Here is a 24,424-nt window from a genome sequence, read left to right on the forward strand (position 1 = left end):
TTTTATTTAATGAACAGGGTCAAAAGATTCTCTGCCTCGAGGAAAGAGGAGAGGGAATGATGTACTCGTACACTGGTTGTTGACGACACGGGCCTCCTTTGAGAATGGCATCACCGAGCCTCGAGCTGCTGGATGCTTAGGAGTAAGTGCCATCTTGGTTATGATGATGTGTGGATTCTAGGTCGGAGTTGGGATGGATATGTTGGGAGGAGATGATGAAGATATGACGATGTTGGAGCTGAGACGTTGGATAGAGGCTCATGTTGGCGTTGGAGAGGGTACCTAGGTAGAGAATATTCGGGAACCACTCTAGAAAGCCCTCGCAGTCCATCTCAGACAAAACAATTGTTACTGGGAGAACAGTTCGTTCCTTAAAGTGTACAGCTTGGTCGCTAACACGGTTGATTGTCTTAGGTTGGATACACCCCTACGCTATCTTCTAGATAGATAACTTAGGTTCCTCACCAACCTCGCCGAGGGGGCAGGAGGAATTCCTCGGTTTTACACTCTTCTATCAAGACCTGATAAAGTTATCGCTACTCCAAAGGTGCCATGAAACCCTTCTCCGACCTAGGTTGAACGTGTGCAAAGATCTGGAGGCGACAGTGAGGCGTACACCCCTGCAGGTCATTGTGCATTTTCATCTGACACGCCATGCATCGGTTTTCGATTGCAGTATTGAGGCTATTCGTACCTTCATTCAGTGGGCCTGTTCCCCTGTCCGGAACCAACTCCTGTCTTTTCTCTCTTCTCCCTCTCCTGCCTCCATCCCCTTCTCTCCCTCCGCTCTCACACACAGACTTAAAGATACACTGGTTCTCAGTAACCCTTATATATTCCCAATCGTAAAGTCTGTCTAGCCATCCCTACTTTTGACTTTGGCTGGACGTTCAATCATTCAACATCGAGAGATATAGCTTATATCCACTTTATCGACGCGCATTCTTGCTTCGTCCATTCGCCAGTTGGATAGTCTTCGGCTCCCTTCGTCAATCACTCTTCTATCCTTGTCCCGACATTGAAGCTGCCCTCTGCTTTGCTTGCGTCACTTGCGTTTTATCCGTCGATTCACCCTTCACTCCAACATTCCCCTCGTTCTTCGCTTCGTCCTTGCGCTGAAGATGCATGTCATCATGACCAGCCAACCTGGAACCTTTTCCACGACCTCGTCGGCATGGGCCAACCCGATGCCAAACGGGGCCTTGGATCGCAGCTCCTCAGGGACCACCCGTGGAATTGCTGAGACGGGGGTACATGATGACCTTTCGTTGGCCATTGACTGGCTCCCTATGCCGGGCGGCGTGTTTTCTACGATGCCTGCGACCTTGGCTGGTACTATACCGGCCACCCCGATCGTCCTCAGGTTCCACACCCCGTCGATCGCTGTGCCGCGCATCCGGCCAGGCGGCCAAAATGGGAACCGGCAGTTCCCTGATGCCAGACGCCCCACCGAATCTCCTTCAGACTACATGACCCGCTTCTCTGGCCCGCCGCCTGGGCACCCATCCGATCCCCATCTCCAGCGACCTGTCGGTTGCTCTGCTGGGGATCCTTCTGACTATTCATTGTTGGTTGATAACTCGACGGCCATGGCAGAGACTTCGCTAGCCACTCTGCAGGCCAACTACCAGGCGGCTCAGATGGGACCTAGGTTGGTGGCGGGCAGGGAAGCCGGCGGCTACCCTATGGCAAACGCCCCACCAAGTATCCCGACAACTCTCTCCTCGGCTACTACGAGCTGCCCCCAAACTTCCGCTACTAGCGGCGTCGTTTTTGGTTCCTCTATCGAGCACTCCGCTGGGAGCTATAACACGACCTTGCGGACCAGCACTGCTCATCTCCCTACGCTACCGGGTTCGGCTCGCTCACAGGAATTTCCGCCTCAGCACGGCCCGACCGTTAGTTCCTCTCTTGATTCATGTTTTGGCCAACTTGACTACACCCGCCTCGCTCCTGATCCAAGTTTCCTTCTTCTTGAGGGGCATGATTTGTCTTTTCAACCTCCGTCCCATTCCGCAAGCTTTCCCATGAACAGCTTAGGTCCCACGCAACCTGACTGTAATACACGCACCAATCCTAGTCCATTTCCTAATCACCTGTACGGGAGTGGTTCATCCCTTCAACCATCCTCGACTTCGACGTCAACCTCGACCTCCCGATCCAATCTATCCCAGCATTCTCCCGGCATGCGCACGACATCCGCGGGCGCTTCGGCTACGGTGCATTCCCCGAACTACCATCCACTGCAAAGCAATCCGTTAAGTCCTGCAACAGCCACAGCGCCAGCCTCAACTTCCCAATCGAACGTCCCCCAGCTTTCTCCTGGCACGGGCACTCCATCCGCGGGCGGTTCGGCAACGGTTACAGCACCAAGCAATGCGGTGTTGAGGTGCCGCTTTCGCGGCTACGGGTGCGTGTTTTCAACAGCCGAGGAACTTGAGTAAATCAAAATTTCTCTTACCTGTTCTCTCTCTCTCTCTTTTTCTCCCTTTTTTATTCTTATTTTTCTTTTTCTCTCCTCCCTTCGCCGGCTGTCCAAGAACGAAGCAAATCCCGAAAGCTAATCACAACGATACTCCTGGACAGGCAACATGAGACTCATCACCACCCACGGCTCTACCAATGCCGACATGGAAATTGCAACCAGAGTTTTCGCACGAAAGCCGATCGCCAGCGTCACGAGGAGAGAAGTAGGAAGCATGGCGCTGATAAGAAGTTTAATTGTAATAATTGCCAGAAGTCTTACTATCGAGATGATAATCTATCACGACACATGAAAGATTGTCGTGGACGGGCTGCTCGAGCAAGTCAGGAGGACAACGCGGGGCCTCGGGATCGAAAAGTTTGATTATTGTTGACGGCAAAACGCGGAGAGGGGGACAGGGCTAATACATAAGGGGCGCTGACGGAGGGCAGGGTCGGTCGGACAATTTGTTGGTTTAGAATTAGTCATGGCTCGAAGGAGGGGCGGGCGATGTCGACAGTCCCCCGGGAGTGAAGTCGAAGCTGGCAGGTGGAGCTTCGGAACGGGGTGGAGTCCTGATCCGGGAATGTGGGGCTCTGAGATCGGGGTGGGGGTCCGGGCTCGGGAGCCTACCTACTAAGGCCGGCTTGGTCCGGCCGGGGAAGTGTTGGTGCACGGGTGTCTGGGAGACATTCCTAAATGGGGAGTGGATGGTTGTTTGATCAAACGGATTTTCTTGTGATGATCGATAGACCAGGGTTGTTCGTGGATGGGCATTTTGGACTTATTGGTCATTTGTTGATGTGAGGGTGGAATCTGGCTTGATTTAGAGGATCCGGGATACAAAAGGCTGTGTACAGGTTTTTTATCCGGCCCGCAAGGGAACATATTTGCTATATTCAGGCTAGATACATAGACCGGCACGCTCTGAGAGGGGCAGAATGGCAGGCGAATACTCTTTCTACCGTTTACTCCACTGCTTCGTATCTGAGAGATGAGAGACCCCAAGGAGAATATAAGAACAAAGAAAAATCACGACCTTTCGCAGGTCCGACCAGAATAGACACCAGCACTCAGCTTAACCCCCCGGAGCCCACATGGTTGCAATTTACAAGCGCTTCGTCGCGGTGGTGCATGGACCGCGTAGTGGAAGATGCTAATAAATTGCAGAGAAAGTCTGGGATTCGAACACAGGCACCGCAGGGAATTGACCCCGAGTGCATACCACTACGCCAGGCACGCGTGCCGGTTCTGGTCAGTTGACAATGAGGGAGTATACGCGGGGGTATATGATTGTTTCTTTGTCCTGGAGGTGGTGGTCGGCCGTCTCATGGTGGGGATTTCGAGGCCGAATGTCTTCCATCCGAGTTTGTTGCTTGTCCTCCACCGGGTTACTGTCCACTCCCATGAGGTTATTCTCGGCAGTCCGTTGGTCGAGGACGCCTATTACTTGGCCGTCTCTTAAGAGATGGCGTTACTGCCGTGACGATTGGCATTGATAGCTATAGTCGGCTATTCACTGGTCAGGTGTGGTAATGACTTCGAGATCCTCGTCGTCCAGACTCCACACTGCTTGATGTCTCTTGTGTAAGAGCCAGAGACGGGTGTTTAAGTCTCCCCATTTTACAAACATGACCAGCCTTCTGAAGGTGGCCATGGCCATAATCCCCCAGTTGGACTACAACTTACATGAACAACCTGTCAACTTCCGTGTATGTCTCTCTAAACCCAGTGCTTCTTGTCAATCTACCTCAGCCCATCACCTCAATTTCTCGTTTCCGGCGTTGTTGTCAAAGACATGCCAAGGCTGCTGCGCCTCTTGTGGCTTGTTTCATCTGGGAGGCATACATTCTGTCCTGTTGCTTGATTCTGGCCAGAGGCATACATGAGGTCCCTGTGGCTTGACGCTGGCCGGAGGCACACATGTTGACATGGCAGTCTGGGAGGCACACATCTCGACGCGCTTGGCAACCCTTGGCAACCGCGGGGTATTTCAACAGCTCCCTCCCCCACCTCCGTTTACCATTGCTCTCTGTCGACAGACCACGAAACACAACACCCGGGTTCTCCGGGCACTCCAACACCTCTTGAACAATCCATTTTCTCTACGTCTTACGGGTTACTGGTAACCCAACACACCAACCCCCGACCGCGCCCCGCGGGGGGCAGCACCCCCGCTCGCTTGACTTATTTCCTTTTTTCTTTTTCACTTCATACTTCTTTACAGCGGGCGGACGAGGTCTTTGACGGGCATTGGGACCCTCAACAAAAAGAACCTTCTCGACAACCGCCCTTAAGTGATGACGTGGTCTATCATCGTCATCAAACATACAACAACGGCTTTACACATCTTGGATCCGGCGACAACTATCATCAGACAGCTACTGCAAAATCAGCCGATTGGGGAGCCACTTTCTTGGAAACCTTGCAGATTATCGGCCATGACTATCTCACGCGCGCTCACTTGGACGACAACAACCCCGTCTTGGACAAAAACAACACAAACCAAAACAGCACAAACCAGAACAGCATGAACTGGAACAGCAACACGACTTGGAACAGCACAAATTGGAACAATGGTGAAAATCTAGAATCCAACACAAACGTGGACATCAACACTTGGCTGTCAAAAACCACACCACCACAGAGCCTTCTGCCACTAACCCATGGGGTTGATCATCCGGGTCTTGCCCAACCCGGTTATTTTGGCCCTGTCGCTGCGCCAGCCCTTAATCACTCCGAGGCCTCGACTTTCCAATCGTCGCCGGAATCACAAAAATCGGCCTCCAGCGCGGATAGTATCCTCCAGGTCCCATACACAACACCGCTGTCAGGAGAACATTCCTGGACACCGTCTCCGTTTCCCCATCCCGGAGAAAGCAGCGACACCGCCAACGCTGCAACGGGCGCACCAAAAAAGGTGTACAAATGTCCCGATCCCGGGTGTCCCAAAGAGTTCGACACATCCGAGCAGCTCTCTCAGCATAAAAAACGACACAAAAAACCGTTCGAATGCCGCTTCGAGAACTGCGAGAAGCGCTTTTCCGCTCGAAGCGAGCGCGACCGCCACGAAAGAAGCGCACAGCATGGCGGCGGTCAGACATTCACATGCGAACATTGTCCCACGAAGAATTTTACGCGCAAGGACAATTACATGCGACACATGAGAGAATATCATCATCCCAAGCCTGCCCCTCGAGGAGGAAGATCGACATGATGAATGAGCAGGGAGGTAAAGATATAAAGTGGCAGTTTGGCCTGGCTCGCAACATTATCATTGTCGTCTCGACGCGCCGGCCATTCCGGCATGCGAAAACACCCCCAACGTTTGTCTGGCAGGTACGCGCCATCTCTGATCAATTATCGAGAGAGAGAAAATGGCGAAAAACCAAGCGAAAGAAAAAGCGAAACAGCGAAAGAAATAGAGAACGAAACAGAACAAAGCAACCACGACAAATGCCAGGATTCAGCAGCTCGCTGAGACGACGGCGGCGGAAAAGTCCATGCTGTGCCTTCAGACCCGCCCCATTGAGGAATTGTCGATTTGTCGGATTGATATGGAGGTTTGGGCTTCAAATAGATTGTTTAGAGATGGATTCAGGGGCATATTGGGCAAGCCTGGTTTATACAGAATAAAATGAATGACTTGACAACTTTCATGCAGTTCATTTGATGTCTCATTGCTGACACGTTAAGGACACTTTGTAGACAGCCAAGTGCTCCCCCTTTAAAACCCCGGGTCCTTTTGTTTGTTGACTCCCGTTGCCAAGGCGGCGCAACTCTCCGTCCCCTCACCTCGGCACCGCCTCCTCGCCCCACTTTTCCGGAGCGGGGCGGCGGCTGATGCCCGACCTCCTCCGTTGATATGTCCGATTCAGCCTCACTCTCATCCAACCCGCATATTTTCAACCTTGGCTTCCACATTTCACAACTTCCTCTCCCCTCTCATCCCCAACAACGTCCCCCAGACAAAACATCAGAACCAACTCAACCATGTGCGGCGACCACCCCCCTCCCACCACCAGCCCACCTTCGGGTTGGGGCTCAGAGGACCCCTTCCCGTGGCATCTCGGCCTGCCTGACGCCCACTGCCATCCCACCGACACCATGTCCTCCATCCCCTCCATTGCAAGCATGCGCGCCAGCGTCTTGACCATCATGGCGACCCGGTCTCAAGACCAGGACCTGGTCGCCTCGGTGGGATCATCATCCAACCTGGGCGTCCGCTCCCGCACCGCTCTGTCCGCCCACTCGGACGCGGAAAGGGGAGAGAAGGAGAGAGTGATACCCGCGTTTGGCTGGCATCCGTGGTTTTCTTACCAGCTATTTGACGACACTACCGCTGCCGTCGCTAGCGGAGACGATGGGGATGTGAATCAGGGGTTGAAGGCGCTGCATTACAAAGCCGTTTTGACGCCCGAACCAAGCGACGAGTTCGTCGCTGCTCTGCCTGACCCGATTCCTCTCAGCAAGTTCATTGCGGACACCAAGCGGAGAGTATCAACCGCCGATGTGGGTATGATTGGCGAAATCGGGCTGGACAAAGCCTTCCGCTTGCCGTGGCCTTGGGGAATGACAGGCCCATCCAGCACAACAGCAACAGAAGCAGCACCGGCAGAAGAGGAACAACGCTCGTCATCACCCTCCTCAGGCATCACCCCCGGCGGCCGCGAAAACCGCGCCCTCTCCCCGCACCACGTGCGCATGCCGCACCAAATCGCCGTCCTCTCCGCGCAGCTCCGGCTGGCGGGCGAGCTGGGTGTGCCGGTCAGCGTGCACGGCGTCCAAGCGCACGGCGTTCTGTACGACGTGTTTAAGGGCTTGTGGAAGGGGTACGAAAAGGAAGTGGTGTCGCGGCGGAAGCAGAAGTTGGTGGCGCCGGGGGCCGAGGATTTCTCTTCGTCCAGCGAGGACGAGGACGAATATGAGGAGGATGACTTCGGCTGGGAGGAGGGTGAAGAAGGGGCCTTCAAGCCCGCCGAGCAAAAACCAAAACCACCAGCCAAACCAGCCGGATCCAAAAAGCCCTACAAACCCACCCCCTTCCCACCCCGCATCTGTCTACACTCCTTCAGCGGCTCGCCACAAACCCTGAAGCAATACACCCACCCAACCGTCCCAGCAAAGGTGTACTTCTCCTTCTCCACGGCCATCAACCTCTCCACGGCGGGCGGGGCGGCCAAGTTTGGCGACGTGGTGCGGGCGTGTCCGGATGATCGCGTGTTGGTGGAGAGCGATTTGCACGTCGCGGGGCCGGACATGGACGCGGCGCTCGAGGAGATCACGCGGAAGGTGTGTGAAGTGAAGGGTTGGACGCTAGAGGACGGGGTGGAGAGGATAAGGAAGAACTATGAGGAGTTTGTGTTTGGGTAACCTACCCGTGTTTAAATGAGGTGGACAACTGCTGGACTCGAGCCAGAATCATCAGTCAGGTACTTTCAGTAAGTATCTGGGGATTGGACCATATACTCATCAGACATGAGAACAAAGAAATCTATTTTTGAACCCCCTTGAGTGAGCAACCCGAATATAGCAAAACAAGCAAAACCTAGCAACTCAAACAAAACCTTTCATCGAATAGTTACACAACGTCCGCCTACTCGGCTCAACCCATCTTCACTGGTCAGCATCGTAGACCCTCAATTTCCAAAACAGGCGATCTGCAATCTATGCAGCATTCTCCTCCACCGCCGCATCAGGAACCGCAACATCCCCGTCCCCATCCTCACCCTCTTCTGCCTTCTTGGCAGGGCTATCGGCATCCGCAACAGCAGCAGCCGCAAGAGCCGCGTCCTGCATTTCCTCGTCAATCTCCTCCTTCTTCTCGTCCCCCTCCTCTCCCTTCTGCCATCCATTGTCCTTCCTCTCCGCCAACGGCCGCTTGATGCCCATATTAATCAGCGGCGTGGTGTCGTTGTAGATCCTCAGCAGCATCGCGCTGCGATCCTCCTTGGGAAGCATGAGGTTCAAGCTCTGGAAGCTCTTCCACAGCGGCAGCGCCATGCTTTCCGTGAAATAGTTCTCCTCCTCCTTCCCATCCGGCCCGACCACCTTCTCCGCCTTATTCTCGGGCTCGATGCGAAGCACGCAGCATCCAAGCCCGATATCCCTGACCCGCTCGCCAATCTCGTCCATCTTCTTCCAATCGTCACCTGCAATCTTGGGGAACATTTCGACGAGCAGCTTCCTCAATGTCTCCTTCTTACGGAGCACCACCACCTTCTCCGGCCCGACGTAGCCGTGCAGGATGGGCATGCCTTCGCTCTGGATGCGCCACTTGCACACCTCGGCCGACGGCGCGTCCTGCTTGACAAACATCTTGACGCCGCCGTGCACAAACTTGACGCCGCGGCCCTCGTTGTGCACGAGAATGTCGCGCACCAACGCCGACGTGTAGTAGATGGACTTGGCCGGCTCGCCGAGCGCGTTGCGAACCATGTACCGGTCCGACGGGAAGCGCGGCGAGATGTGGTAGAAGGAGCAGACGTTTTGGATCACTTCGTGGTCGGGCGGGAGGAATTTGAAGGGTTCTTCGAACGGCTCCTTTTCCTTTTTCTTGGACGAGTCGTCTTCGGCTTGGCCGGCCGGTGCCTCGGTGGAGGATGGCTGGGTCGTGGCCTCGGTAGACTCGGGTTGCGTTGTCGCAGCTTCTTGGGCCGCGGCCTCTTCGCCATCTGCAGCAGTGGCAGCCTCTCCATTCGCTGGAGTTTCGGTCTCGTCTTCACCAACAGGCTCCTCGGCAGCGGTGGTGGCAGGCTCTTCTGATAACCTGACCTTCTTGGGGGCGGCATCTCCCTCGGCTGCTGCCTCCTCTTCGAGCGGGCGCTTTGGAGCGGCGCTTGCCTGGCCGTTGGTCCTAACGTTCACTCTGCGGGATTCCTCAGGCTTAGCCTTGAACTCAGCCTTCTTGTGAAGGGCCGTAATGAAGAAACCGCCCGTATCCTGCTGGTGAGCATAGACACGCATGCAACGCTCGAGCGGCAAGTCGGCGCAATCGCTGCCGGCAGGGCGCGGGAACATGCTCTCGACCAGACGGCCGGGCGTAACGCCCTCCTCGCTCTTCTTAGTCCACTCCTCAACCTCCTCCCAGGAACTCCACATGCGGCCCGACTTATCCATGATCTGCCACTTGCGCATGCCCGGCTTGCGCTTGAGCAGGGGAAGTTGGTCGCTGCAGTCGATGATCTCGACCTTGTCAGGCCCGCCGCAGCGCTCGATGGCGGCAGCGACGACAGCCTCATTCTCGACCGGGTTCATGCTGCAGGTGGAATAGACGACACGGCCACCGGGCTTGAGCATCTGCAGGGCGCGGACCAGGATGCGAACCTGGGTCAGGTGCAGGCCCAGGGCGTTACCCGGTGTCCAATCTTTCCACAGGTTCACGTTCTTGCGCAGGGTGCCGTCGCCGGAGCAGGGCACATCGGCCAGGATGCGGTCGAACTTGAGGTACATGTGTTTTCCCGGGTTGTTTGGGTTCGGTATCCTCAGAGCAGGGTACTGGGTGGCGTCGTGGTTGGTGACGATCATATTAGGAGACGACAAGCGCTTGAGCTGGTGGATCAGCATGTGGCTGCGCTTGTAGTCAGCATCGTTGGCGATGAGCAGACCAGTGGCACGGCCGTCGTCGCTGGGATCGGCCTCGAGACGGGCCGCCTCGTCCTCCTCGTCGCGGGCGTCTTGCTCCGCAGCAGCGGCGGCATCCCCCTCGGCCGAAAAGGAGCGGATGACACGGCGTATGCGAGCCTCCTCTCCGCGGTGGATCATCTCCAGCAGCTGGGCGGCCTTGCTTCCCGGAGCAGCGCACAGGTCGAGGACGGTCATACCAGGGCGAACATCCATGAGCAGGGGAGGAATCATGCTGACGACCTCCTGGCGGCTGATGTTGCCGACGCTGGTCTCGGAGACGAGGAACCGCTGGAAGGCAGCGAAGGGCGGAAACTTGCGGACGACATTCTTGGGGGTGGTCATGGACCAGGCGAGGGAGTCCGGATACCAAGGGACGGGCTTTGGCGGCTCTACAGCCTGGCCTTCATGGGTAATGCGAGTGATGTCGGGGATGTAGCGGGTCTGGAGAAGACGCTTGACGGCAAGAGCATGGCCCTTGGAACCGCAGAAGCGGAAGCTGTTGGGAAGGTCACGACGAAGGGCGGCCCAGAACTCGGCACGCTCATCCTCGAGCAGGTCGAGGATGGTGTTGTAGTACTGCTCCAGGCGCTTGTTCTCCTTGACCACCTCGGGGAAGCGATTGTAAGGGCGATGGGCATTGTTGTTGTCGCGGTTGTCGCGACCACGGTTGCCGCCTTTGCGACCCTAGATTTTGATGAATGTCAGCGTCCAGCTTCAGCCTGTGATGCGATGCCATCATTTGTTGGTTCTGGCCAAATCCAAGGTCATGACAATCAATTGTCCAGGAATAGGCACAAACCTTTTTTCCGCGACCCATGGTGCAGTCGGTGGTTAGCTTCGCGATGCGGGAAAGGTTGGGTTTGACGGCGGATATGCACGTCAATCGCAGGCAACCTAGGAAAGGTGATCGCATGTACTGTGTACAGTCGGCGACAAACGAAGGAAGCGGCAGAAAAAAAGTGACGGGACGGGTCCAAGGTGAAGCGCCAAAATGTGGGGGCGGGGATCGGCCAAGGTGGGGAACTGTGGGTCTGCACCGTGTGGGGCACCGGTCCTGGCAACGGTCAACCCCAGGCAAGTTTACCTACGGAACAAACAACAACAACAATGGATCCGTTCTTAACAATGAATTGTCCAAGATGGAGAGTTTAAGTCTGACGGACTTCCTGAGTCCATCTGTATGTGTTGTACAGTCAAGTTAGTAGTACACAGCCCTCTCTTCACCCATCCAACAACCCCACCGCCCAGTGCACCACCCGGTCCACGCCCTCTCCGCGGATGGCGCTGACGGGAATGGCAGCACAATCCTTCGTCCATGCCCCTTCAACACCGCTAGGATGCGGAATCTCGCCACGGGTGATACCCGCCAGATAGTCCCTCAGCTGGACAAAGTTCTCGGCCGTGTCTGGCAAATCCCCCTTCGTAGCCACCACAAACCACGGTTTACCAGCTATGTGCAGCCCTCCTGAAGCCGGAGCATCTGCAGCGGAGCTATCCATCCCGCTCGGCCACCAGGTGGGATCATCCGGGTCATGATCCCAGTTGGTGCCGGCCGAGGGGCTCCAGTCAACAGAAGCCTGACGGCGACGAGCCCGCTCCTCCTCGTCACGCATCTGCGCATACAGCCCGACCTCCAGCCACAAGGCGTTCAACGCCTGAACGGCGTTCCCCGCCGACAGGTCGATGACAAATGCCAACACGCCGGCCCGCTCGACGTGCCGCAGGAATTCCATGCCCAGCCCCTTGTCGAGGTGGGCGCCTTCAATAAGTCCGGGGATGTCGGCAACGGTGAACCGCGTGCGGCGTTCGTGCTCAACTTCCGAGGCGCCGGTCCATGGGTCTGGTTTCCCTTGGATCTTCCGGTAACTAGTGAGCATCGGGCGGCCTTTGTTGTTGTCGAGGACGACGGTGCCAATGTTTGGTTGAAGCGTAGTAAAGGCCCAGTCACCGACGCGGGTGCGGCTGTTGGTGATGGAGCGCAGGAGCGTGCTCTTTCCCGCGTTGGGCAACCCGACAAGGCCAACATCAGCGAGGAGCCGGAGCTCAAGCTCGATCTCCATGCTGATCGCCCTCTCACCCTTAGTGGCGATCATAGGCTTGCGGTTTTCTTTCGTGACAAAATGTGGGTTGCCTAGGCCACCCAAGCCCCCTGCCACTAGTAGGATAGGCTGTGGTGTTGGTTGAGACAGATCCAAATGGATAGGGGCCTTGGGTTGGTGGAGGATGCGATCGCGACGCGGCAGGCGTGGCAGCTGGATTCTCTTCAGCTCACTGGTTGACGCGCCTGGATACAGGATCCAACGGCTGCGCTCCGGGTCTTCTGGGGGCTCGGAATCGGGATCAAGCGGGGGGTTGTTATCCAGCAGGCGACGTCTTTCACGGCGACTCAAGCTCTGCATGAAGCGCAAGTCGGCTTCGGGATCATTACGGCTCAGCTCCCGGACGATGGTGCCGACGGGCACGGGGATGACAACATCCTCGCCGCGGGTACCGCCTTGTGAGCTACCCCTGCCGGTCTTCCCCTTGCCGGCGCGCACAATCTTCCTCCGAGCCAGCTTGTGCAGCGACGTCTCGCCGTGCACGGCCTGAATGTAAATGCTGCCTCCATGGCCGCCATCGCCGCCGTTCGGAGGACCGTCAGGGAAGAAGGCTTCGCGGTGAAATGAGATACAGCCGTGGCCACCATCTCCGGCGTAGAGGGTCAGGCGTGCCTTGTCGGCAAAACTGGAGATGGCATAGTCGTCGGGAGCAGGGTTCAAGCGGGATCGAGGGGTGGCATCGGTGCTGCTATGTCGTCGACTGCTCGAAACGGCAGCGGCACTTGTCCGAGGAGCACCATTCGGGAAGAACAACGACGGGTAGAGGAAGGGCAGAAACACGCGGGGACTGCGTGTGCCGCATGGGCTGCGGCAAGCCATGGTGGGGGGAGGGGGGTTGTGCCCTTTTTATTTCTCGAGAATTTTGGGCCGTCGACAAATGACTTGATGGGTCCAGGAATTTGGAGTCGAGAGATAAACTGTCGTTATCGATAAGATTATCTGTTGAATCCGATCTGGGGTGACACAACCCCAACCCTCTCGGCTGGAAATTTGCCGATGCCGAACCAGGGAATTCCCAGATTTGGAAACCCACACCTTTTTTGCTTGGCTCCATTTTTCTGTTGCTTCACTTCCAGCCCAACTTGAGCCCGACAAAAACTTCTTCAATGTCATGTTGCACAGAGCGTTCATCCCGTCGTGTGTCGTTCGGAGAAAAACATCAAGACATCAACACACCGAGATGGATCCCTGCCACAAGCCCCATTTCCCCAGATTCTCTCTGCGCGTACATGACCCGGCCTTTTTAAGAAACAGTTCACTTCCCCAGACCATCCCGGCCTCCTGGTTGCAGTAGCCGCTCTCGCTAAACGGCCTCAACCATGTCGCCGCCAGTGATCGCCCAGTGGTGAGTGGTGGCGTGTGTGGTGTCGGAGTGTGCTGTTCATGCGGGGGTTCATCCCGCGTCACGCCGCATGGACAACTGGAGACTCGTCCGAGCATTCCTTCACTTCAATGCTTGCGTCGCCGCAATTTACCCATCTTCGGTCAGTCGCGGCGGCCGGGGCTGAAGTGCAGACAGGCTCTGGCCGCCTCCAGCAAACAAAGATGCGGTCAGCAGCCGGCAGAGCCGACAGGTGATCCGGGCAATGGACGAGAATGGATGAGCCGCTGCTCGTCTGCCAGCAAACAGCAACAAGCAAAAGGGAATACTACCTCTCTACTCCATAGGTGGCAAGGGTTTGGATCGTCGGTTGATTTGGATTTGGATTCATGTTTACGGAGTAGTATAGTACTTGGATATGTTGTCTGGGATGTCTTCAGCTCAAGAATATTTTGGAATACCTACCTACTTAGACATTTACATCATCTGCCCGTTTGCTACTATATTTCCCGTCCGTTTCTCACATCTCCTCCCCGTCTTCGTCCGGCTTCCACTTCCCCTCCCGCCCGGATCCACCCCCGGCCTCCTCTCCTCTTCGGGCCTCTCTCGTGGTCTCTCTCGGCTCGGATCCTCCCGGACTGGACTCGTCTGCCCCTCTCGCTTGGTTTGCCAGCTGACAACCTGGAACTATAACCCCTCAGTTGGCACAGCATCATCCGGCACCATCTCGACCTCCCTCTCTACCTGAACATCTCTTGAGCCTGACGCTAGGTCGTGCCGGCTACAAAAACACCAACAAGGCCTCATTGTCTCGCCACTCGCATCATCCACCATAACAACGACATACCCAAGGGCGAATCAACCTCCTCCACCTGCACCCCGTCACTGCAACTGTCGGTGCCACTGCGACTGCATCTTTCTGCATCCAAACGCATCCATACCGTACCCAGCGCAGCACACGAAACAGGGCGTCCTAGGATTGGACCCCCGCCCAGACCACCCCGTCGCCAGACTGGCTGACCCAGACATTGGGCCGCTGCACGCTGCAGACCAATTGCTGCCAGAGGCCCTGCATTCGAGCCACGACACAGATTTCCACCCTCAACGTGGTTAAGCCGCGCCTTGGTTTCCCACCCCCCACGCCTCTCACTCCAACTCTCCTCTCTCTCTCTCTTCGACTCTCGACCCTCTCTCTCCTCCTGCGTCTCCCTTCTCGACCTCTCAACCCTCGAGACTCTCAACTCTCGACTCCTTCACGTCGTCGACGACGACCACGCTGTCTTGGATTCTGGCTTCTGGCCTCATCCACGACATCTCCTCCACCCCGATCTGTCGTTTTCCCCTCCCCCTCCTACCCCCTCCACCCCCATCCTCGAGATCCCCGCCGCGTGTGTCCGTCTCTGTATCGACGCCCTGCTTTCTGCTGCTTGCTGCTCTGCTACTGCATCTGCCGCTGGCTGCTGCTGTGTCGCGCTGCTTCTCCTGCCGCCGCTACTGCTCGACGTCTCGCGTGCTCTCTCTACTACAGGTCAGTCCAAAGTCCGCCCATCTCTCATCTGCCCGTCCACACCCTCCTTTTCCTCCTCTTACTTCCTCCTCCTCCTCCTCCTCCTCCTGCCCTCCTCTTTCCTTGCTCTTGATGCCCAGGAGAGGAACGCCAGCTGCGTGTTCCCTATCTTCTGGCCACCACCACCGTCTCACCGGTTACACACACAACACATCTTCACTCTCACTCTTCCCTCTCTCCTCTCATCATCCAACACACCAACACATACACGCACGTCGATCTGCCGGCCTGTCGCCGTCTCCCCTCTCTCTTTTATTCTGGGCAGGGCCCTTAATCTACCGGTCATGACCAAGGCCATCATGACCACCCTACCACCACCCATGTCAGCCTTTTCTGTATTACTAGGTTGAGCCTGAGTGCTTTTTATGCTTTTCCACATGACTGGAGATTTGGACGTTGCGAGCACGGATGCTAAAACGATGCATACTACTAGAGAATACAATACCTCCAAGCCGCGGAAAGGCGTCGTCAGGATGGATCCAGACTGCGCCATCTGCCATGCCCCGGCCTCGTACGCCTGTGAGTGCGAGGCCAAGGGTCTGGAGCAGGCCGTCCGCCAGGCCGAGAACCGCATGATGCAATCCATCTACAATGATATCCGGTAAGTCCCCTTTCCGCGTATCTGCCAACGATGTGGTCAGCAATGATGACTAACCCCATCACCAGCTCTTGGGTCCGCGCTCACGCCCAGGACTACATCCTCGAGTATTTCCGCCTCTTGACCGAGCGCCGCAAGCAGGCCCACGCCCAACACATGGAGCGTCTGACATCCCATGCCTACCACTACTACGGCGGTCCGCCGCACCAGAGTGAAGTTGCCGCCGCGCAGGCCCAGCTCAAGCGCGGCATCGATGAGGACTGGCAGGCCTCGGTTCAACGCTACCCAGAGGTCCTTGAGTACTTCTACAGCCTTGTCGAACTGACGCTTCCCGACGACAACGAACCCGCCGTCAAGGATCCTCCGCTGAGCGCCCTCAGCGGTCCTCGCAAGGGCCCTCGCCGCGTCACTGCCGGCGGCAGTGGTGGTGCCGGTGCCGCTACCACCGTTGCTTCTGGCCCGACTTACGCGCCAGCCCCTGACAGAGATTTGGCCATGCCTCGCGGCCGCACCCCGCCGCCTCTCGAGCCTCTGCGTGAGAGGAGGACCCCGGGCCCACACCAACGCCGTCAATCGTACCACCGCGGGATCGAGGCCGGGCCCCGTGGAATCCCCCCGCCGCCGCCAGCTCCTTACTATCCGCCGCCTTATTAAGTATCATGAGAAGATGACAACATCTGCTTGAGCCCGGATCGATACGGTTGAAAACGACACCAATTCGTACGCCGCTATTTTGGAGTCGGATCGTGTGTCTGTCACATCGGCTGCAGTCGAACCAGCAAGCTCTTTAGGCCAGCACCGGTTTCCATCGGCATCCGGCGCTTTAATTCCCGTTTTCTACTCTCCTTGACGACTTTCTACGGCTGCATGACACGAACGTATCGGGCTTCGGTTTCACACTTCACGACACGATTTTAACCTGCATGGCCCCGGCTGCTATTTTTCTCTGCTTTGGTTTGCTTACCTGTTATCATTTTTGGGTGGCATTTCGGAGTTTATGTTTCTCGTTCGGTTGGATCTTGTTTTTTCTCTCATCTATTCTTTCGCTTACCATCTTTCGTTACTCCTCTCTCGACACAGCAGGGACCGGGAAACGGGACGGGCATTTTTGCTTGATTTTTTTCTTGTTTTGTTTTGGAAACGACGACAATGATGGCGATGACGATGACGACGACGCACTACGACACACGATGAGCGAGCATCATGCTTCGTGCCAACGATGGCAAGCTGTGTCGAGAACGGGAGAAGGCGGAGATGGTATGGGCTTGATGCTGGTCAAATTGCCCAATGCGACGCTCGCACGATGAACGAATGCTTGGCCATCCGCACTTGCCGTCGCGATGCCATCCCATTCCGTCAGCAAAAGATCCGATCCTGTGGGATGGTCCCGGGGTTTAGCTTCAGCAACGAGCTGCCAGCCCGGAAGACAGCACGACAACCACGATGATGATGACGATGTCGATGAAGATGAGATGCGCTCGACCTCCGACTTCCGCCGTTGTTTTCATCAACAAACACGTCGAAATGGTCATACGAACAGCGGAATCGGCATGACAAACGCAACGCTCCCCCGTGGTAGCTGCGCCGTCGATCTACGTCGAACGAAATGACATGGCAACGACACGAACACACACAAGATTGGGCATTTGCGATTCTGTTTTTGTTTCTCATCGTTGTTGGATATCCTGTTTCTGAAAACGGGCTGCATTGTTGCTTTTTCCACTGGTTTTGTTCTTTGGATTTTCATTCTTGGGTAATATCTGTTGTTGGATGGGATTGGATGCGAGGAGGGGGCGCTTGGGCTAGTGGTGGTGGGAATGGCAGGCTCCTTTCTCTACCAGGGGAAGAGAGAGTTTGGTCCCTAACTCCGACGGGATGGATGAAGAGGCATAGCCGTTGTGGGTTTGATGGGTCCGATGGAAGGATGGATGGGTGGGTGAGATGGGATGAAGCCGCGAGGTGGTTTCGATGGATTGTGGTCTGGGCTTGAGGGGTCTGATGGTTCGGAGCTGGGAGGCGTGGATCTGGCTTGACGACCATTGATGGGTTAGACGGCGGCGGCTTTCATGGTCCTTTATTGACGCTGGACGGCTGGGCAGCTGTCAACCATCGCTAGATACCCAGTTTTTAGCTACGCTGGTGGTTTTCGGACCACGGCTGTGGCTTGGCTTGGGTTTGCGGTTGAGTTTGGCTGACTGCTAGGCGGTTCTTACGGTCGAGAGGATCTGGTCTGCCGCCAGTCTGTCTGTCTGGTCTCGCCAAGTCTGCGATTCATCCTCCTCTGCGTCCACCTCAATCTTGGTTCAGACTGTCAATCGGTCTGGCTACCACTCGGAGGCTTCTCCAGCTTCTCTCTTCCCTTTTCCCTTCAACGGATCCTCGCCGTGTTGGTTTTCCTCTCTCTTGTCATTGGTGCTGGGGATCAGCTCTACCTACTTCCCTGGCTGAGAAGGGGTGGTTTTGTATGTACATAGTTGCTTTTTAGTCATAGCATGGGTGATGGGGCCGTGGTTCGCTGGGTGGACTTGGCTGAGGAGGAGGTGGTGGTGGTGGCATTGCATTTTTCGAGGTGTAGATGGTTTGCTTGCATATAGGGGGTGAAACAGAGTTATTTTACAGATGTGATGAATGGTTCCTTGGTGTTTTTTGCTGCTCCGTCTACTGCCAACCTGCTCCTTGGTCCCCCCTCTTTCCCCCCTTGAGCTATCTTGGACTATGGTGTTTTCTCGCGACCTTCGTAGATGACAGTCCCCGTTACGTGGAAGGAATGGCAGCATACCGCAGACAATCTTTCTCTGCCCCTCTCACTTTCTCTCTCCCTTCCTCCATCTCTCTTTCTCTTCTGGAATGAAGCATTGTCTACCTGAGCTACCTGAGGCACCCACGTCATCCATGCGAGCGGGGTTTGTACCCGAAGCTGAACATCATCGTGATGCCCGATCGAGCGGGGCCGAATGTTCGGGAACAGGCGAGCTGGAGCTGGGTAAACGTGGTCAGGTTGCTCATCGAGTTGGGTTGGGTTCTTGTTCTTGTTTGTGAATAGTTCGATTACGGAGTATAGTAGATGGATACCGTAGGACAGGATAAGAAGAAGGAGAGGGAGAGTAGATGCGAGAAAGTTCCAGGGTTTTGGTTTTGGTTTTGGTTGGGGTTGGGGAGTATGGTATGAGGAGAGGTGTTTGAACAAGAACGATTCCGTGACATGATAATGAGTCAGTCGGGTGGTCAGGGGTGGGATTCTGCCTTAACCCCCTATAAACAAACTCACACGCCTTTAAGGGAAGAGTAACTAGCCAGGGATGGAAGGGGGTGGTCATGAGAGATCATTGACTTAAGAGACTACGTAGATAGATGGGGCAAGTCTACCCGAGCTGATGGGCCAGCAGGTTGTACCGACCTAGGTGCCTTAGCTATCATGAACCATGGCAAGATCGCAACCTAACCCTGCGAGTCACGCGCATGAAAAGTAGCGTGCAGGTGCCCGATAGGGTTTCTATTCTGTCTACTTCAGGGAGGTAGGTAAGGTATGCTCTCCTGTCTGGCTGACATGCGCGAGGGTGGTGGGGTGGAGAGAGTGTCTGATATAATGGATGAGTTGGAATATCCGAGCCCGAAGAAAAGAACATTCATCCATCAGGGAAAGATTTAAGACTCCCCCTCCCTCCCGTCGTGAGACCGGCGGGGCAGGAAGGGAGCCCGGCTCAACTGCCGGATGGCGTCTGTTTGGTGCTGGATCCACGGCCGGGCCCGCGGCCGGGTCGGCTCGGCTCGAGTCGGGTCCGAGGATCTGGGACCCGAGACAGAATCGGACTCCCGGGGGTGTGGTGCCCGGGTCCACGTTCGGCTGGATCCGGAGGCGCCCGGTTGATCCTCCTGAACCCGATCCCCGCCCGAGTTCCGATATCTTCTTGCAGCCGGAGGTGATTTGGGTTTTGTTCGGGATAAGAGGGTCCAGAAAGCACGTCGGGGGGTAGGCGCATTCGGGAAGGGCCCAAGACCAGGTCGTGGTAAGGGTGGACGGATGGCTGGACGAGAATGAGACGTGCCACGCAATCTATGTTTCTTTGGAGGGAGGGGAACAAACGGAGTGTGGGTGATAGATGGAAATAAATAGACCCTCCAACACCCAACACCAGCCGGGTTGCTGAAGGCCGTACTGAGCGATCATGACCCTCTAACCAAGAAATGGCAGACCAAGGTAGGCAGGCCCAAGGTACAGTATGGATCAACACCGAAGAGGGAAACCGAAAGCGAGGCCGATGAGGCCCGATATTGCACAAGCGAACCCGTAGACGTGTCGTCACATGTGATGTCCCGTCCCCCCGGATGGAGAAGAGGGGGTTGGCGTTGTCATTGTTAGGGCGTGGTAGTAGCTGACACGCGGCTCGGGACCAGGGGAAGGGGCTCGAAGGAGGGGGGGTTGGGCTGCGATGGGCTGACGTTCCGTTCCAAGTCTTTTCCTTTTCCTATCTATGGTTACATGTCTTGCATGTCGTGATATGTGCTGTCGGGGAGGGATATTGTGGATGTGAGTTGAGATAGGATGGGGGAGGAGGAAAGTGATTTGGTGATGTTGGTGGAGGGACAGGGTTGTTGATTGAAAAGGGTCTGAGAGAATGTGATGAGCGGCAGAATGGCAGAACGGAACGGGACCGCATTAATTTGAAAGGAGAGTAATGAGAGCGATTGTTGCGTAATTCGTCTTTTGTTACAAACAAACTGTGTACCACTGAAGACGGGGGATGGAACTGAATGAAGAGACGCGTTGTAAGTCATGGTCAGTGAGTGCGTCGAGGATAATTCTCGCAAACACCAAGCCATAACCATCACGGAGCAAGTAAACAATAAGAAAGAACAACAGAAAAAGACAAAAAGCTCACCACGCAGCCCTACTCCCGCGCCGGTCGAGTAGAGGTGGCATGGTTACGAAAAACCCCGGTGGTTTTTCTCCGACACGCCTGGGGGTCGAACCCAGGACGTTTTCGATTTACGGCGTGGGCGGCCTGGCGAATCTAGGACCGCCTCCCTTGACCACTGGGCCATTGTCTCTTTCGAGGGGAGGCGGTTGGTGTTGGGAGAATGGGGACGGGGGAATTATATCCCTGGGCCGTGATGAAGGGTTGGGAACCTTGATGGCTGGATGGTTGGATGGGATGGTTGAGAGACAGGGTGCGATGTTTGTCCAAGTCCAGTAGGCACAGGCCTCAGGTTAGGTAGTGTAGGCACCTTATAATTGTAATCGATGCTCTTATGCATCTTGATGGTGATCAAGTACTTTGAGAGTATTGACGGTGTGTTTCCTGGGCCAACTACCTTCATGATATAACCCAGTACAATCTGTCCTCTCCTCGAAATCACAAGACACACTGGCTCAAATCACACCCACGTCATTTCCATCTTCTCGTATGGTATATCAGTCTCATTAAACCTTCATTACCCCAACTAGCGCTATTCTATGGCAGATAGTCATGAACCAAAACTTTTTGCCCGCCCCAACGCCAGACCAAGAACTACCGTGTTGAAACGCTCCCCTCTGTAACTGCCGAGTCAATCTTGGTAAGGGTATTCCGCAAGAACCAAAACCAAATGCCAGACCAATGCCAGAACAAGAAGATAAGTTATGAGAGACTGTGATGAGACAGTCTCCAAGGAAACAAGGAGAGAAAGCCATTAAGGAAACAACTCAAGGAATGAGAGACGAAAGAAGAGAAAAGAAAGACCCTCATCATCTCACCGGCACGCAATCCCCGTATAAACCCCCGCCGGCACCAGCCCCTCCAACGCAGCACCACCACGCCCAGTCTGTCTCAGCTGCTCCATCCTCTCCTCCTGCAGCCTGACCTGCCACTCGGGCGGCGCGTGGAGGACCCTAGGCCGGAGGTGAGCGTCGGCGGACGCCTCTTCAAAGCTCGGGAGGTCATGTTGCTGCTCCCGCTGGGAAGTTGTCGAATTCTGCTCCGTCGTCCTCTCCTCCCCGGCAACCTCCTCCCCCTCCCTCTGGCCCTGTTCAGGAGATGGCGACGAAGCGATAGCAACCTGCAACGGCACCACCAGCGTCAACTTCTTCTCGCCACCCGCACCGCCCAACACCACTGTCAGATGCAGCGTGTACACCCGCGATGCGATGCACGAGTGGAAGGTCGGGATGAAGGTCTTTTTATCCGTCGGCAGGGAAATCGGCACCGAGAGTGTCGTGGTGTACTTCTGCCCTTGGCCGTGACTCTTCTCCTTCTTCCTCCTCCTATCGTTGCTATCGCTCTGACTAGACGTGCTCCCCGCATACCCCGAATCCCTCCTTACCAGTTCCTGGACAGGAGTCCAAGCCGGCTGCTCAGCAACATTCACCGGCGGCAGCGAAACCGAGGTGCTGTACTGCCCGCGACGCACCAGCTCGTACGGGCCGTGCCACTCGCCCAGGTTGGGGAATGAGGAGATGGTGCCCGAGGCGAAGAAGGTGTGCGCTTCCAACTTCCCCGTCACGCTGCGCACCTCGGGCGGGATGGCCGGCCTTGCGCCGCCAGTCTTGCTGTCGATAGCTGGTTCGAAGGTGAGCTTGATCTGCGCCATGGGGTGGGTCATGACCCTCCGTCCGTCGGGGCTCAGCACCGCGGGGCCGGGCTGGACGGCTTCGGCCGTGACGGTGCCCAGGCGGGCCGACAAGATCGATTTGCGCAGGGTCTTGGTCGCGGACATGCGATACAGCCGGTCGGAGGGGGACACGCTCAGCGGCGGCTCCTCGACGCTGGCGGGGAGCACGTTGAGCTGCCGCGCGGCTTCCATCACGCGGATCTTCCTCCCGTCTCCGTCCTCGCGCAGCACGCGGGCCTTGATGGCGTACTCAACCCGTGCCATGCGCGGCGCCATGTCGTCGCGCTCCCAACCCTCGCCGGCGAGGCGGCCGCCCATGCTCGGGGGAAGGAGGAGGTGGTGTTGCTGGACCTGATCGGCGAGCCGTTCGTGGTTGCAGGCGTTGATGGTCAGCCCCGCGGGGATGACGAAGTTGAAGGGCACGGTGTACGTCTCGCCTGGTTCAAGGAGGCGGGGCACGGGGTAGGCCGAGTCCGGGACGGGCATGACCATTTTCAGGAAGGTGTGGGTGACTTCTTGCGGGCCGCTCATGCCGTCGAAGGAGGTTTTGGTCTGGCCGAGGAGGACGATTTGGATGGACTCGAAGGCGACGGGGCGGCGGGTGGTGATGCAGACATGGCCGGACACGGGGGATAAGGAAGTGAAGACCTTGGAGGCGTAGTGGTCGTCGAGGACGACACGGATGTCGGATTTGGGAGAGGCGATGGTGCTGAGCGTGCTGCTGGGAGCTACGCTCGGCGCTTTTATCGCGGTTGTTGTTGTTGTGGTCGCCATGGTGACTGACTTACAAGGGAACGGACAGAGGAAGAGACACTGCTGCCGTCCAGATAGGTACCTGGTAGGTAACCAAGGTAAGTTGAGGATGTGAGATGGTAGTTCTAACCTAAAACCTCAGACATCAAGATGTGGCTGGCCCCAGACTTATAAGTCACAAGGCACCACCGATCTGGGGAGACAAAGAAGAGCCAACCACACACACCCCCCTCCCCCCTTGGTGGAACAACAGCCCTGCGGTTGACATGCGGTTTGACTCATTACAAAGCGCACCTAAACCACACCTAAACTGGATCTGGGGGCACGGCCAGGCAGGAAGATCCGAGTTCGAGGCTCGATACCCGCAGCCGGGGCGACGCATGCGAGGGGTGCATGCATCCGTGGCCCGGCACTGGAGACGTCACCTTGCTGTGATGACAATTGAATGAACGCCAACAAGCCAAGGAGGGGTGACATCCATCCCAAACGTTTTCCCATGACATGACCTATAGTACGTACTACTACACCACCCAAACGAGGTATCACGACCCCGGCGAGCCCTCTTTGGAAACGGCCAAGGGAACACGGCCTGGACGAATCCGAAGCTGACAAAGCAAGCGATGTGTCACCCGAACCGGTTCCAGATGCTAGCTTGCAGCTCGGATGGGTCATGAAAACAAGAAAAAAAAGGGACCTAAAAAAAACTCAGAAGCATCACGAACGAGACCTGAGCTTGCCATGACCAAGACCAACGAGACCAACAAGGTCCTCTTGGAGCTACCAGCTCCGCCTCCCCACCATGGAGACATGGAGAGGTCTGGATCGGCTGGAACCCTGGGCTGCTTGGCGCTGTCTGGCCCGCATGTCTGGGGAAAGGCGTGCGGCCCGCGTGCCGAGCTGGCGACCAAAGGGCGGCGGATCGATGTCGGAGTCCGATGGGCGCCGTCGGCTTTCGTCACTTGGACAGTGGACATTACACTGTGGGTGTGTTGTGCTCGCTCTCTTGGTTCCTGTTGGAAGGGCGAGAGAGAGAAGTCGGCTGACAATGAGATGCGAGATCTGATCATGAGTTAACAGGAAAAGACGCAGCCTTGCATGAAAACAGGTTTTGTTTTGCAGTGATCTCTGTTCCTCGAGGTTCTGGGCAAGCTCTCGACTCTTCGCTGGAACTCTGGAACTCCGTGCTCGGACTCGGCCCGGGGTCGTATGGTCGTATGCCGTGGATATCCTCCGTCTTCGCACCAACTTTGACTTTTTGCTATAGTGTCATGGCCCACAAAATCGTCAACCACCACCATGCCCATCGCTAACAGCCACCTTTGGCGGTTAGTCTTCCGCAGTGGAGGGCCGACCCAAAGACTTGTGGCTGGTTCCTGTGGTGGGACGTTGAAGCTGCATTTTGCCATGC

General features: G+C 56.2%; 12 protein-coding genes across 12 annotated transcripts; 4 read left to right on the top strand and 8 right to left on the bottom strand.

The window, feature by feature from the left end:
• Nucleotides 1–1,121: 1,121 nt before the first annotated feature.
• On the top strand, nucleotides 1,122–2,440 carry VTJ04DRAFT_4569 (uncharacterized protein; the record flags this gene model as incomplete). Its single annotated transcript, XM_069362590.1, has 2 exons — nucleotides 1,122–1,962; nucleotides 2,175–2,440. The coding sequence occupies 2 exons, from the start codon at nucleotides 1,122–1,124 to the stop codon at nucleotides 2,438–2,440; spliced, it is 1,107 nt and encodes a 368-aa protein (XP_069219522.1).
• Nucleotides 2,441–6,457: 4,017 nt separating this feature from the next.
• Nucleotides 6,458–7,837, top strand: VTJ04DRAFT_4570 (uncharacterized protein; the record flags this gene model as incomplete). The annotated part of the gene is made up of 1 exon (XM_069362592.1): nucleotides 6,458–7,837. The coding sequence occupies one exon, from the start codon at nucleotides 6,458–6,460 to the stop codon at nucleotides 7,835–7,837; it is 1,380 nt and encodes a 459-aa protein (XP_069219523.1).
• Nucleotides 7,838–8,131: 294 nt separating this feature from the next.
• Nucleotides 8,132–10,907, bottom strand: VTJ04DRAFT_4571 (uncharacterized protein; the record flags this gene model as incomplete). Its single annotated transcript, XM_069362593.1, has 2 exons — nucleotides 8,132–10,774; nucleotides 10,890–10,907. 2 exons carry the CDS (start codon nucleotides 10,905–10,907, stop codon nucleotides 8,132–8,134), a joined length of 2,661 nt encoding a protein of 886 aa, XP_069219524.1.
• A 403-nt stretch (nucleotides 10,908–11,310) lies between these two features.
• On the bottom strand, nucleotides 11,311–13,008 carry VTJ04DRAFT_4572 (uncharacterized protein; the record flags this gene model as incomplete). Its single annotated transcript, XM_069362594.1, has 1 exon — nucleotides 11,311–13,008. One exon carries the CDS (start codon nucleotides 13,006–13,008, stop codon nucleotides 11,311–11,313), a length of 1,698 nt encoding a protein of 565 aa, XP_069219525.1.
• A 2,542-nt stretch (nucleotides 13,009–15,550) lies between these two features.
• Nucleotides 15,551–16,329, top strand: VTJ04DRAFT_4573 (uncharacterized protein; the record flags this gene model as incomplete). Its single annotated transcript, XM_069362595.1, has 2 exons — nucleotides 15,551–15,678; nucleotides 15,744–16,329. The coding sequence occupies 2 exons, from the start codon at nucleotides 15,551–15,553 to the stop codon at nucleotides 16,327–16,329; spliced, it is 714 nt and encodes a 237-aa protein (XP_069219526.1).
• Nucleotides 16,330–16,598: 269 nt separating this feature from the next.
• Nucleotides 16,599–16,982, top strand: VTJ04DRAFT_4574 (uncharacterized protein; the record flags this gene model as incomplete). Its single annotated transcript, XM_069362596.1, has 1 exon — nucleotides 16,599–16,982. The coding sequence occupies one exon, from the start codon at nucleotides 16,599–16,601 to the stop codon at nucleotides 16,980–16,982; it is 384 nt and encodes a 127-aa protein (XP_069219527.1).
• Nucleotides 16,983–17,031: 49 nt separating this feature from the next.
• On the bottom strand, nucleotides 17,032–17,346 carry VTJ04DRAFT_4575 (uncharacterized protein; the record flags this gene model as incomplete). Its single annotated transcript, XM_069362597.1, has 1 exon — nucleotides 17,032–17,346. One exon carries the CDS (start codon nucleotides 17,344–17,346, stop codon nucleotides 17,032–17,034), a length of 315 nt encoding a protein of 104 aa, XP_069219528.1.
• Nucleotides 17,347–17,418: 72 nt separating this feature from the next.
• VTJ04DRAFT_4576 (uncharacterized protein) lies at nucleotides 17,419–17,715 on the bottom strand (the record flags this gene model as incomplete). Its single annotated transcript, XM_069362598.1, has 1 exon — nucleotides 17,419–17,715. One exon carries the CDS (start codon nucleotides 17,713–17,715, stop codon nucleotides 17,419–17,421), a length of 297 nt encoding a protein of 98 aa, XP_069219529.1.
• Nucleotides 17,716–17,802: 87 nt separating this feature from the next.
• VTJ04DRAFT_4577 (uncharacterized protein) lies at nucleotides 17,803–18,236 on the bottom strand (the record flags this gene model as incomplete). Its single annotated transcript, XM_069362599.1, has 3 exons — nucleotides 17,803–17,939; nucleotides 18,004–18,041; nucleotides 18,112–18,236. The coding sequence occupies 3 exons, from the start codon at nucleotides 18,234–18,236 to the stop codon at nucleotides 17,803–17,805; spliced, it is 300 nt and encodes a 99-aa protein (XP_069219530.1).
• Nucleotides 18,237–21,097: 2,861 nt separating this feature from the next.
• Nucleotides 21,098–21,346, bottom strand: VTJ04DRAFT_4578 (uncharacterized protein; the record flags this gene model as incomplete). The annotated part of the gene is made up of 1 exon (XM_069362600.1): nucleotides 21,098–21,346. One exon carries the CDS (start codon nucleotides 21,344–21,346, stop codon nucleotides 21,098–21,100), a length of 249 nt encoding a protein of 82 aa, XP_069219531.1.
• A 59-nt stretch (nucleotides 21,347–21,405) lies between these two features.
• Nucleotides 21,406–23,037, bottom strand: VTJ04DRAFT_4579 (uncharacterized protein; the record flags this gene model as incomplete). Its single annotated transcript, XM_069362601.1, has 1 exon — nucleotides 21,406–23,037. The coding sequence occupies one exon, from the start codon at nucleotides 23,035–23,037 to the stop codon at nucleotides 21,406–21,408; it is 1,632 nt and encodes a 543-aa protein (XP_069219532.1).
• A 521-nt stretch (nucleotides 23,038–23,558) lies between these two features.
• On the bottom strand, nucleotides 23,559–23,990 carry VTJ04DRAFT_4580 (uncharacterized protein; the record flags this gene model as incomplete). The annotated part of the gene is made up of 2 exons (XM_069362603.1): nucleotides 23,559–23,621; nucleotides 23,739–23,990. 2 exons carry the CDS (start codon nucleotides 23,988–23,990, stop codon nucleotides 23,559–23,561), a joined length of 315 nt encoding a protein of 104 aa, XP_069219533.1.
• Between the last annotated feature and the right edge of the window lie 434 nt (nucleotides 23,991–24,424).

This window comes from Mycothermus thermophilus (assembly GCF_041956435.1).
Source record: "Mycothermus thermophilus strain CBS 625.91 unplaced genomic scaffold VTJ04scaffold_3, whole genome shotgun sequence".
NCBI classification, from domain to species: domain Eukaryota; kingdom Fungi; phylum Ascomycota; class Sordariomycetes; order Sordariales; family Chaetomiaceae; genus Mycothermus; species Mycothermus thermophilus.